The sequence below is a fragment of the Crocodylus porosus genome, unplaced genomic scaffold (genome assembly GCF_001723895.1).
Source record: "Crocodylus porosus isolate Cpor-Errol unplaced genomic scaffold, CroPor_comp1, whole genome shotgun sequence".
NCBI lineage: Eukaryota > Metazoa > Chordata > Crocodylia > Crocodylidae > Crocodylus > Crocodylus porosus.
Window position 1 is genome coordinate 32,660,596 of NW_017728910.1, and position 11,332 is coordinate 32,671,927.

Below are 11,332 nucleotides of genomic sequence, written 5' to 3' on the forward strand. Positions count from 1 at the left end.
GTGAGAGTATGGGAAGGTACAAGCTTTCAGGATTATCCAATGAAATAATGTAGAATGACTATAAGATGATATAGAAGCAAACCCAGTATTGGCATTCTAGATCAATAAAGAGTCCATGAATAGTTTAAAGAAGAAAGTCACATGTTAGAGTTGGGATTAATCATGCCATATATGCTGGCTAAGCATTAAAAGGACTCAATATATCTAGAACAGAAGAGTAGTTGATTCAAGTAGCTGAGGTACAAAAGAAAGTTACAGCTTTTTATATTATGTCATCTTTCAGCTTTTCTTCCTTCATATGGAATAAAACAAATAGTCTGAAATTCTCATGTTTAACCATTCTATATTCTGGGATCTGTTTCTCCATTAAAACCACAGAATAGAACTACAGTTTGATATCAAAGTTACAGGAAGATAGATCCTACTTTCAAAGAAGTCCAGAAATGACATCATCTCTACTCTTCACATAAACAAAAATATTTTAAGTGAAGAGCCAACAGGTACTCTCTCAAAGAAAACTGGTATTTTTCAATCCCAAAACTCAATTTCACAAGCAGATCTTTAAAACTTAAAGGAACACACTGCTAGTTTTTCAGTCTTCCATAACACTTCATTAGAACTAACTTATAAATAAAAATGCACTGGGGAAATCTAAGTCAGAGCTAAGGATTTCTTACTGGTTTCTGGATATAAACTGATCAAAAATATTTTCCAAGATAGCATTTAATATATTTCAAGAGCATCAATTTTACCTCTTATTTTTCTGAAAAAAGACTGTTAAACTAGAAAATCTAGCAGTAATAGTTGTAGTAGGCATCCATCTCTCTCGCAACACAAGATTACACCAAGTGAGACATGAGCTCACTGAACATAATCCTAGCTTGAGAGAGAAAGCAAAGCTGGAGTAACCTCTCCTAGGCGCAAAAGCCTGGGCAGTGTATATGGAGAAACTAAGCTGCCCATACACCAATGTCCCCCTCTCAGCCTTCCTGGCTTAATCCAAAGGAAAGTCAGGTGCCATACACACACACACATATATACACACACACATACACTCACATTTGATTTTCTTCCTCTTCTGATTCTTCATGCTGGTCAAATAATTCCCATTTAGATGTTGTAACAGCTGGGGAAGAAGTGGGGGAAATTACAAAAAAAAATTTTTTTCATCTGAAATTTGACAGTCATATGTAAAATGATTTATAAAAATTCATAAAATAAAACCTCATGACACTGTTTAATTCAAATGCCCCTATATTCATTGAATAAATTTCACTGACTTGAAAACTGAACTTAAAACCAGAACATATATCTATATTTGAGATTTAGTATTTAATAGAATTCCATAGCAAAACTACTTTCTTTCTCTCTCTCTGATCTCACAGGCCTCATGGGCCTATAACCACCTTAACTAAAGCCTGCACAAGATTGGAGATGGAAATCTCCTTCCACCTTGCCACATCTTTGTCTTATTGTTGCCTCCATCCACCTCAAGTTCTAATTACTTTCACCTCACAGCTTCCAAAATCTCCTTCACATGCCTTCTCGCTTCAGTCCTTGCAATATGCCTTGCACACTTCATTTTCTGTGCTTTTATCTTGCTCACAATACCAGATCTTTTTATAAAGGTCCACAAGCTCTTGATTATGTCTTCTCCTCTCCATGTTCCATTTTCTTGTACTGTATCAAATATTTTCCTTAGCACTTTGTTTTCAAATACTGGCAGCCTGTTTCCAATTGCCTTTGTTAGCCTCTAGAATTCCCACTTGTATTAAAAAAGCCAGGTTGAACAATTTTTTAAAAAGCTGGATTTTAAGTTTCCCTGACATTTTCCTTGATCTGACTGTTTTATCCAAGCTCAAAAGTCACATATTTGCATTGTTTTTGCCTTGATTTCTTGAATTATTTGATTGTCCCTAGTTATTACTGTTCCTAAATATTTAAATTTCTCTACCTTCTCCCCATTTTCATTCCCTAACCTTACCTTCCTGTGATCTTGAGATCTATTTATGGATATGATCATCTATTTAGTCTTGTTGACACTGACAGTAAACGTATCTTATTTGACTATGATTTCTCTATTCTTTTCTACCATTTCCATTTCTTCTCCTATTAGGCAGGTATCACCTGCATATGCAAATACCTGGTGCAATCAGTTTAGATGCAGACCCTTTTTTTCTTCTTCAGCAGCTCTTAAAACCTTCTCAACCATCAAGCTGAAAAGCATAAGTGACCCCACACCCCCTGTTTGAGACCATTACTGATTCCCATCAATTCTCATATAACACCTTGACTCTTCAATTCCAAACCCCACCATGATTGACCACTGTGACTATCTTCTAATACTATTATGAGCTTGATGAAGTCTATATAAAAAATGGTGTACATCTTTTGCAACTTCCTATTTATTTTCTAGCAATAACCTCATTGAAAACATCTGAACACAAGTTGATCTTTCTTGAACCCACACTAGTAATCTTCCACAATTTCTTGCACATCAAGGAGCAATTGGTTTAGCAGCAGTTAAGAAAAACCTTTGTACATTATGCACAGTAAGCTACCCCAATAATTACCATATCTATTTGGCTATAAGCAACCCTGAAGATAGGATTACCCCCCAGTAATTAGATACTATGTATGGAAAATATATAAATTTGTTACAATTTTCCAGGTATAAGATCCAATTAGTAGAGGTCTGCCTCGATTTTGTCCCACTACAGCAAGGAAAAAAAAAATCTGGGGGAGGGGAGGACCAAGTGGCCCCCTTGCCCTCTGCAGCCCCAACTTTTTTCCCCTGTAGCTCCTTCCCCACTTCTGCTCTCCTTGAGCATATGGAAACGAAAAGCAAATTTGAAAACACTGATGGATGAACTGAAACGTTTTATCTTTTTTTTTTTTTCCCCAATTGTTGCAAGCTTTAGGCCACAAACATATTTTTAAGCAGCACCTTTGTACCTCCTTATATAGAGTACAAACTATGCATGATATTAGTCCAAAGCCAAAAGGCTCATTTTTTACCATATACTTAATCAGGCTGGGCCCCAACAGAGCCACAGTGATGCTATAGCTCAGCACTGCTCAGTATGTGTGTACACTCCAGATACCCTTCAACAAAGGATTCATGTGCTAATTGGCCCTCAACTCGTGACTGGAACCAGGTGTTCTTGTCATAAGTCCAGAGACCCTCCAATAATTTGCATGCAGATGAGCTGCAGGAAAATCTCGTCTGGTTCCATTGGAACAATCTAAAGTGTGGGGCCACGCTAATCACAGGTAACAGGGTAAGAGAGGGGGCAACAGAGGAATTCTGGCTGAACTGTCTGCAACCCTGTTTGGTGATATCTGCTGGACATTTAACACTAGTGAAGAAACAGGAATCATTGGACCATGACTTGAAAAAAGAGTCAGTACTGAGGGAGACAATGCAATGGATACTACAATATATCTTATTCAGATAGGCTGCACTAACCTAGCTGTGTGATAGATTTAGATGGTTTATTTAGAAATATCTGGGCATGTCTACATGAGACTGACTGTGCAGTAGCCCAATAAAACTGCACAGTAGTGTCACAGCACAGGCAGTGATAATATGCTACTATGCAGCATTATTAGGCTATTGCACAGTAGTGTCACTAAAAAGATGTTTGCTGGCACCACTGCAAATTAACCACTCTGTAGTAGTGCCTCATGTAGACATGCCCTCTGTGAAGAAAGTGACTAAACTCACAAAAAAGAAAAACATCACAATTCCAGTTTATTTAGGAAAGTGTCTTTAAAACTAAGGCATTACTTCAAACTAACCTTGAGCTTCTAATTCCGATTCATCCACTGCTTCCCATTTTGAAGGGGCAACCTTAAATATGGGCTCATTTTTTTTAGAATCTTCAGAAGTATCCACTGTTAAGGGAAAAAACATTAAGAAAAATCATTGTTGAAAATTCTCCAAAAAGTCTTTAAATCTTACTTATATTAGGGAACTTGCAGGGTAATCAAAAATTAAAAGCTTGTGCTCTTGCTAGTTGTACTGCTTATACAAAAGGGACAAAAGCCATGGCCCAACTATAGTAGGTAAATGCAGAAAAAGACATTGCCCTTGTCCCCCAAGACATTACAATCAGAATTATATTCTAAATTCATTCTTCTATTTCGCATAATTCTTAATTCTAGTTTCCCTTCCATCTTGCTTAATGTTGTTTTCTTGCTGCTATTCCAAAAACAACTCTTGTGATCACTGAAGTTAGCAATATAGATATATTTCCTGTGCATTACATTAGGAAACTTAAAGAATTCCAAAATTAAAACTAAACCATTTCTTACAAGGTACACCATCAAGGTCATCATCAAGGGATTTAATAGGGACACCATCAAGATCATCAATGGGAGCAGCATCAATAGGAATTCCATCTACATCTTCCAATGGTGCACCATCAAGCTCTTCCTCAATGGGGGCACCATCAAGATCATCTGGTACTTCCTGGAGACAAAATAAAACCTGAAATCCCTTTAGCTAGTGTGCTAGGTTATTTTCTTTAATTTCTCTTCTAATTACTTCACTTCATAAAACAAATCTGTTTGCTTTAAATAGATAGAAGAGTGTCAAACCTTTGAAATACAAAGCAAAACAGTCCCAACCATACAAAAGTCAGGGCAGCATTCCAGCTTGATTTTCGCTCCTTACATGATTTTCAGTAGAAGAAATTGCCACATTTTCTCTTACACAACAATTATAAGCAATAGCCTGTAATTTCTCAACGAGTTATTTGGAGGTTTAAGAGATTGATTATACAAAAAAATGGAACAGACAAATCCTACACTGCTTCAAGTGAGCCACTTGCATGAATTCAGAAGCAAAACTTGATGTATACCTAACAGACACTGAAAAATTCCATAGGAGTTTTTTTAATTCCAGGAGATGGCAAATGTTAATACCATTCCTGGTATTAACACACAAAATGAACAGCTGGTAAATAACTTTTCTAATATAACAGGCATGCACGTTTTCTTCAGGCTTGTATGTTTTCTTGGGATTTTTTTTTTTTTACTGCTGAGTGGAAACAAACTTACTTTCCATTTATATTGTAATTTGTCTACCTCTTTTTCAATACTATATCTTAGCAGCGCTATAAAGTAGAAACTCCTCCTAACACTTTCCTGTTTCCTCTGAGTTGACCTTCCCAACATGGGATATATAAATCAGATGTAAAAACATCAACAAACATCTTCCCTACGCTATGGGAATTCTAATATGAAATTACCCAATGTCAAAATAATGCCTTAATAGTTTGTACATCCCATTCAAATAACACATCCATCATATTCCTTCATAAGCCTTCCTCAAAAATAAGTTAAAAAAAGATGTTTCACATCTAGCCTGGAAACTTAACAAACTTCATTTTCGAGAATGATTTACCAACTCCCTCCTTTGATATCAACTGAAAAAGTTCAAATTACTTATTAATTCTACAAGTAACACATGGCATTGGAGTCAAAAAGGTGGTTCAGGTAACAAAGTCCCGAGTTTTCTAGGCCGTGAAAAAAGTCAAAAGCAACACCTAAAATGCCACCTGGAAATTCACAGACAAATATTACAAGGTACATCCAATAGAAAGTAAGTGACCTGTCACATTCTATGCTAGCTTCAGTTTCTAAATGGTTTCTGTATGAAACTTCACATATTGTGCTTTATAGTAAGTAAAAAGTAACAAAAGACCCAAGTGGTGGTAGGAATAGCCATACCTGAAAGCCACTGTGTGCATGTCTTTTATGGGATATGTGGCAAAAAGTTTTCAGTTTCTACCTGAATACCTAGACAAAAGCTCAGGTTTGACAAAATCCATAAATTACTACCTGTGTCATGAACAGTCTCACACACCCAACTAAGGATGCTAATAGAATCCTTGTTGCTTTTTGTTGTTGTTGTTTCATCATCATCACTGTGTCACTTTTACTAAGCCAACCACTTACCTCAGTTTCTTTATCTTCTATGATATTTACTAGCCCCAAGAAAATATTCTGCAGTTTGATTAAAAAGGGCTCTGGATAAATTGCCCAGTCCTCCCATGCTCTGAAGCATGTCATTACCCGTTGCTAAAAGTAGCAGATAAAAAAAAAATAGTATAATTCATAAGAAAATATTTCAAACCATCAGAAACATATTAGAGATAACAGTGATATTGCTAAATAATTCTATTTGTACATATTAAGATGCCATTATGTTCAGAATATCTAGTGACCTAAAAACAGGTCTGAACTCTTTCCTACCTCATTTGGGTTTTGTTAATATCCGATTAAGTTTACATTACTTTCATTTTCTGCTAGCCAGTCCCAAAAGCAAAGGAAATTAATCATTCTATTCAAAAGTTCTATCAAAATGACCATCTTTACCAAATAAAATAGATGTGGTTTCTTGTACAAGAATATAGAAGAATGTATCGACATGTGATTGAAGTAATTAGAGATGTGTTATTTGTATAACTGAATTAATACTGTACCATCATTTCCATTTAAACACTGATTTTTATTCTAAGTACATACAATTTATGAAAAAATTAGCCAACTGCTCAAACTTGTCTGCCAGGTTCCTACCAGAATCACAATTTGCAAAGTCTGAACACATGCGTTTGGCATATAAAATATTTTCAACAAGAAAAACATTAAATATTGTATAGTTATCTGCACCTTGTGAAAATCAGAAATGAATTTAGCTTTAAAATAGAAAATTAGCATGCTGTAGGGTTTAATAAAGTCTAATTATCAAGTACTAAACTTTTTTTAAGCCTGTTTTTCTTTTAAACATTTTTTTAGAAAGGTCACAATTTCAGCACAGATTCAAAACAACTATTTTTGGCAACTCCAGACATTAAATCTGTTGCAGAATATATGTCTATTTCCCACAACAAACAGTAATATGAAGATGTTAAATGGATTAAGAAATAACAGCTAATCCACCCCAGAAACAAAGGATTTGCAACAAAAGTTACAAATTCAAACATCAACTTCTTCATTGTGCTGGGACAAATTTTGCATCGTCACATCTTTACCCACCAGAAGTTGCACAGTACTATGCTTTCTCCCCCCACTTCCAAATAAATGGGAAAGACAGCAGCTGGCTCCCTGCCTCCTCTACTAAGGAGGACCGTTTGGCTACCACGTGCCCTTTAAAATATCCAGAGTAGCCCAGCACCAGGAAGCCGCCTGCTGTGTGACCTTTACAGTGTCAGTGGGTGAGCAGCCCTAACTGTAAAGTGAACTCAGGTAGTTGCAGCACTAAGGACTGGATTGTCCTAAAGAATGGGAAAAGTTAGCATTACAGTCCAGTGGGGAGGGGAAGGGAAGCAGAGCAGTGACTAAGGAGGAGGGGAGGGGAAAGGGGAAGGGGAAAGGGGCGGGGGGGAGGGGTGTGGACTAGTACCTCCTGGCCTATGAGGGTAAACAGGAATGCAGCAGGCAGCCTAATGACTCAAGACTTAATCAATTAGCTGCTCTTTCACAGGTGCTCCTCCCTCCCAGCACCACCAGCAACTGCATCAGACTGGGAAAGCTCCTTGCCTGCTGCTGCCCACATGAAGTAGCTGGGCTTGCCACTGACTCTCCCTTCCCTCCCCAACTCCTCCTCCTCCCAGAGACCCCAGGAGCAGCTTTCTGTAGCAGTCATGTCTGAGCTATTGTGTTATCTGTTAACCACTTAACCGACATAATTAGAGCAGGTTAAATGATACTTCTTTAAACAATATTTACATCCCTAGATTCCCCATGTTGAGCTGCTGGAACTTCCTTTAAAGTCCCAGCACGCAAGCAGCCACAGAGAACAATCCCCGTGGGATACAGAACAGCAATCAGAGCTACCCCCAACCCTGCAGTGTGCCCAAAAACAGCCCTGGGTTAGATGGCAAGGGTAAGGAGTCTCCCTGCAGCAGGGGCTGATTTGGGGGGCAGGGCCTATGTCCCCACATCAGATTCTGCCACTGGTTACAAGAAGCCCCTTCACCCTCGTCTCCGGTGCAAAAGGAGGTAGCAGGGGCTGATCATGACAGCCCCATTGCTGGAGAGTGTATCTTTGTGTCAATTCTGTCATCCACAGGCTAGAGGGCTTTGAACGCCTAGCCACCCAGACCACTTTATTTTTGGTAGTGCTGCACATTTTGTAGTAAATTAAAAGTAACTTCTGGAGGGGCCTTTGTGATAAAGAAATGAAATGGAACTGTATAAATACAAAGGGATTTGTGTGTTAGCCATGCTATTTACCCATGCTTTTGTGAAGAAGTATATTCCTAATTCACCTTTTTAAGTGTCAAATAAACAATGATATACATACCTTGAAATTCTCAGACTGCAAATGGCCTTGTATTGTACGATAAGTAGCATTGAGATCAGAGAATATCTGACATAATTTTGTTTCAAAACTGGAATTAAACACATGCATTTAGTTAAATTTTGTACTATGACAAATGCCATTCCAATGCAGTATATATCATTAATACAGTTTCTGAAACATGTTTCTATTAAATGGACTGCATCTTATATATTTCTTCTCACAGACCTCTAAACTCTAAGCCATCCATTGAACTAAGACAATTATACGTAAAAATTTAAAATGGAGATCCTCATGCACTCCTCCTTTAGTCCCTTCAGACTGCTTTAAAAAGGCTACAGCAAAAAAACCCCAGCCAGACAGTGTTTTCTTTGAAAGTTTAGTAGAGGGGCACCATCAGGCTCCCTTAAAAAGCTTGACTTAAGGACTTGGGTGGGGCTGCTGCAGGCAGAGCTTCAGAAACTAAACCATGATGCTATGGCAAGGATGCCATAACTTCAGCAGCCTCCAACCTCCTGTAATTACTCACGATAGAGAACCCAGGAGTCCCCAAGTCCAGCCCCTCCACTTTCCCTGGCTTTCAGCCCCATGATGCAATTTAGAGCTGCAACAAGGAATTTTATTAAGAGTTTCCCCTGCACTGAAACAAAATTATCCCCTAAACTTTCAAAGGACAAATTCAAATTTTAAATTCCACTGCTGTCTACAAATGCTACTTGTTATGCTATTACAATAGTATATTTGGGAATAAGTTCAATAAAACCACCCACAAAGCCACTAAATATCTGTTCCTTGTGACATAGGTTATCACTTCTAATTCCATGGAACTACTTAATCTGCTAACAAAAATGAATTTATAAAAAGAAAAAAGTACAAACTAAAAACAAAAGGGTAGTGACAGACTGTATTGCTATCAGATACTCCTATGCCAATGCAAGTGTAGCAAAGCCATTGTAACTTCAAGGGTTCAACTTACAGTGATTTAGCTCTATTGTATCAATTCAGAAGCATGCACATTCTCAAGCAGCAACTCCCCATACCCATTTTAAAGTTACATCTATACACAGCTTAAGAAATAACATCTGAAAGACGACTGAAAATTGCCAAGACTGTTGAAAATGGATGTAGGATCTTAAAATCCACTTTTGAAAACCAAGCCAAAGAAAGCTTGTGCACAAAAGAATATACGGACCTGAAAAAAGGAAGTAAGGAAGAAAGAAGGCATATAATCTATTATAGTACATAATTGCAATGGTACTGTTACTGAAATGAGGGAGGTTTACAGACTTTGACTCACTCAGGGAACTGATGGGCAGGATCCCCTGGAATGCCAGTCTGAGAAAGAAAGGAGTCCAGGAACCCTGGTTGTATTTTAAAGAAACCTTACTGAGAATGCAGGAACAAACCATCCCAACGTACAGGAAAAATAGCCAATATGACAGCCTACCAGCTTGACTTAACCGAGAGCTCTAGTTAGCTTAAACACAAAAAGGAAGCTTATAAGAAGTGGAAGTTTGGACAGGTGACTAGGGAGGAGTATAAGAATATTGCTCGGGCATACAGGAATGAAATCAGGAAGGCCAAAGCACAACTGGAGTTACAGCTAGCAAGGGACATCCAGGGTAACAAGAAGGTTTTCTACAAGTATGTCAGCAACAAGAGGAGGATCTAGGGAAGTCTAAGTCCTTTACTAAATGGGGGAGGCAAACCAGTGACAGAGGAGGCAAAAAAGGCTTAAGTGTTAAAAGACTTTCACCTCAGTCTTCACAGGCTCTCAGACTACTGCACCTGACAGCAGTTTCAGAAGAAGGTGAGCAGCCAACAGTGGCACAAGAACAGTATAGGGACTACTTAGAAAAGCTGGACATGTACAAGTCCATGGGGCCACATTCAATGCGCCCATGGAGCCACATTCAATGCATCCAAGGGTGCTGAGGGACTTGGTTGATGCAACTGCAGAACTACTGGCCATTATCTTTGAAAACTTGCGGCTACTAAGGAGGGGGTGGGGGAGAGACCCTGGAAAACTGGAAAGGGCAAATATAATGCCCATCTTTAAGAAAGGGAAGAAAGAGGATCCAGGGAACTACAGACCCAGTCAGCCTCACCTCAGTCCCCAGAAAAACCATGGAGCAGGACCTCAAGAAATCCATTTCTAAGCACTTGGAGGAGAAGAAGGTGATTAGGAACAGTCGGCATGGATTCACCAAAGGCAAATCATGCCTGACCAACCTGATGGCTTTCTATGATGAAATGACTGGCTCTGTGGATGCAGGGAAAGCAGTGGACATGATACACCTTGAATTTCAGCAAGGGTTTTGATACAGTCTCCCACAGCATTCTGGCAAGCAAGCTGAGGAAGTATGAACTGAAAGAACGGACTGTACTGTGGCTAGAAAACTGGCTGTATTGCTGGCCTCAACAGGTAGCGATCAATGGCTCAACATCTAGTTGGCAGCTGGTATCAAGTGGAGTGCCCCAGGCATCAGTCCTGGGGCTGTTCTGTTCAATATCTTCATTAACAATCTGGAAGATGGGATGGATTGCACCCTAAGCAGGTTCACAGATTACACCAAGCTGGAAGGGATTAGAAGATTTACTGGAGGGTAGGGCTAGGATTCAGAGCGACCTAAACAAATTGGAGGATTGGGCCAAAAGAAATCTCATAAGGTTAAACAAGGATAATTGCAAAGTTTTGCACTTAGGACAGAAGAAATCCATGTACCGCTACAAGCCTGAGACCAACTGGCTAAGCAGCAGCTCTACAGAAAAGGCTCTGGTACGCTCGTATTATGGGTAACAAGCAGGAGGAACTCACCTCCTGCTGGCTGACACCAGCTCGGACATAGTGCGGATTACAGAAACGTGGTGGGACGCAACGCATGATTGGGCGGTGAATGTCAAGGGCTATAGGCTGTACAGGAGGGACAGGATAGGAAACAAGAGGTGGGGGCATGGCACTCTATATTAAGGAGGAATACACATCCTCATCAATTAGCAAGGAGTCAGGGGAGGGGCACT

The 11,332-nt window shown here is 39.0% G+C and overlaps 1 protein-coding gene across 7 annotated transcripts in view; it reads right to left on the reverse strand.

Moving 5' to 3' along the window:
* U2SURP (U2 snRNP associated SURP domain containing) overlaps window positions 1–11,332 on the reverse strand; it is an 80,048-nt gene that overhangs the window by 19,304 nt on the left and 49,412 nt on the right. For 3 of the 7 annotated variants that reach the window (XM_019532968.1, XM_019532967.1, XM_019532971.1), the window contains 5 exons: window positions 8,315–8,402; window positions 5,965–6,087; window positions 4,318–4,474; window positions 3,802–3,897; window positions 1,060–1,126 (listed from right to left, as the gene is read on the reverse strand). In XM_019532968.1, the coding sequence (XP_019388513.1) occupies window positions 1,060–1,126; window positions 3,802–3,897; window positions 4,318–4,474; window positions 5,965–6,087; window positions 8,315–8,402 (531 nt within the window). Of the gene's footprint in view, window positions 1–1,059; window positions 1,127–3,801; window positions 3,916–4,317; window positions 4,475–5,964; window positions 6,088–8,314; window positions 8,403–11,332 lie in introns of all 7 variants that reach the window. The other 4 variants (XM_019532964.1, XM_019532969.1, XM_019532966.1 and 1 more) reach the window with 2 other exon arrangements.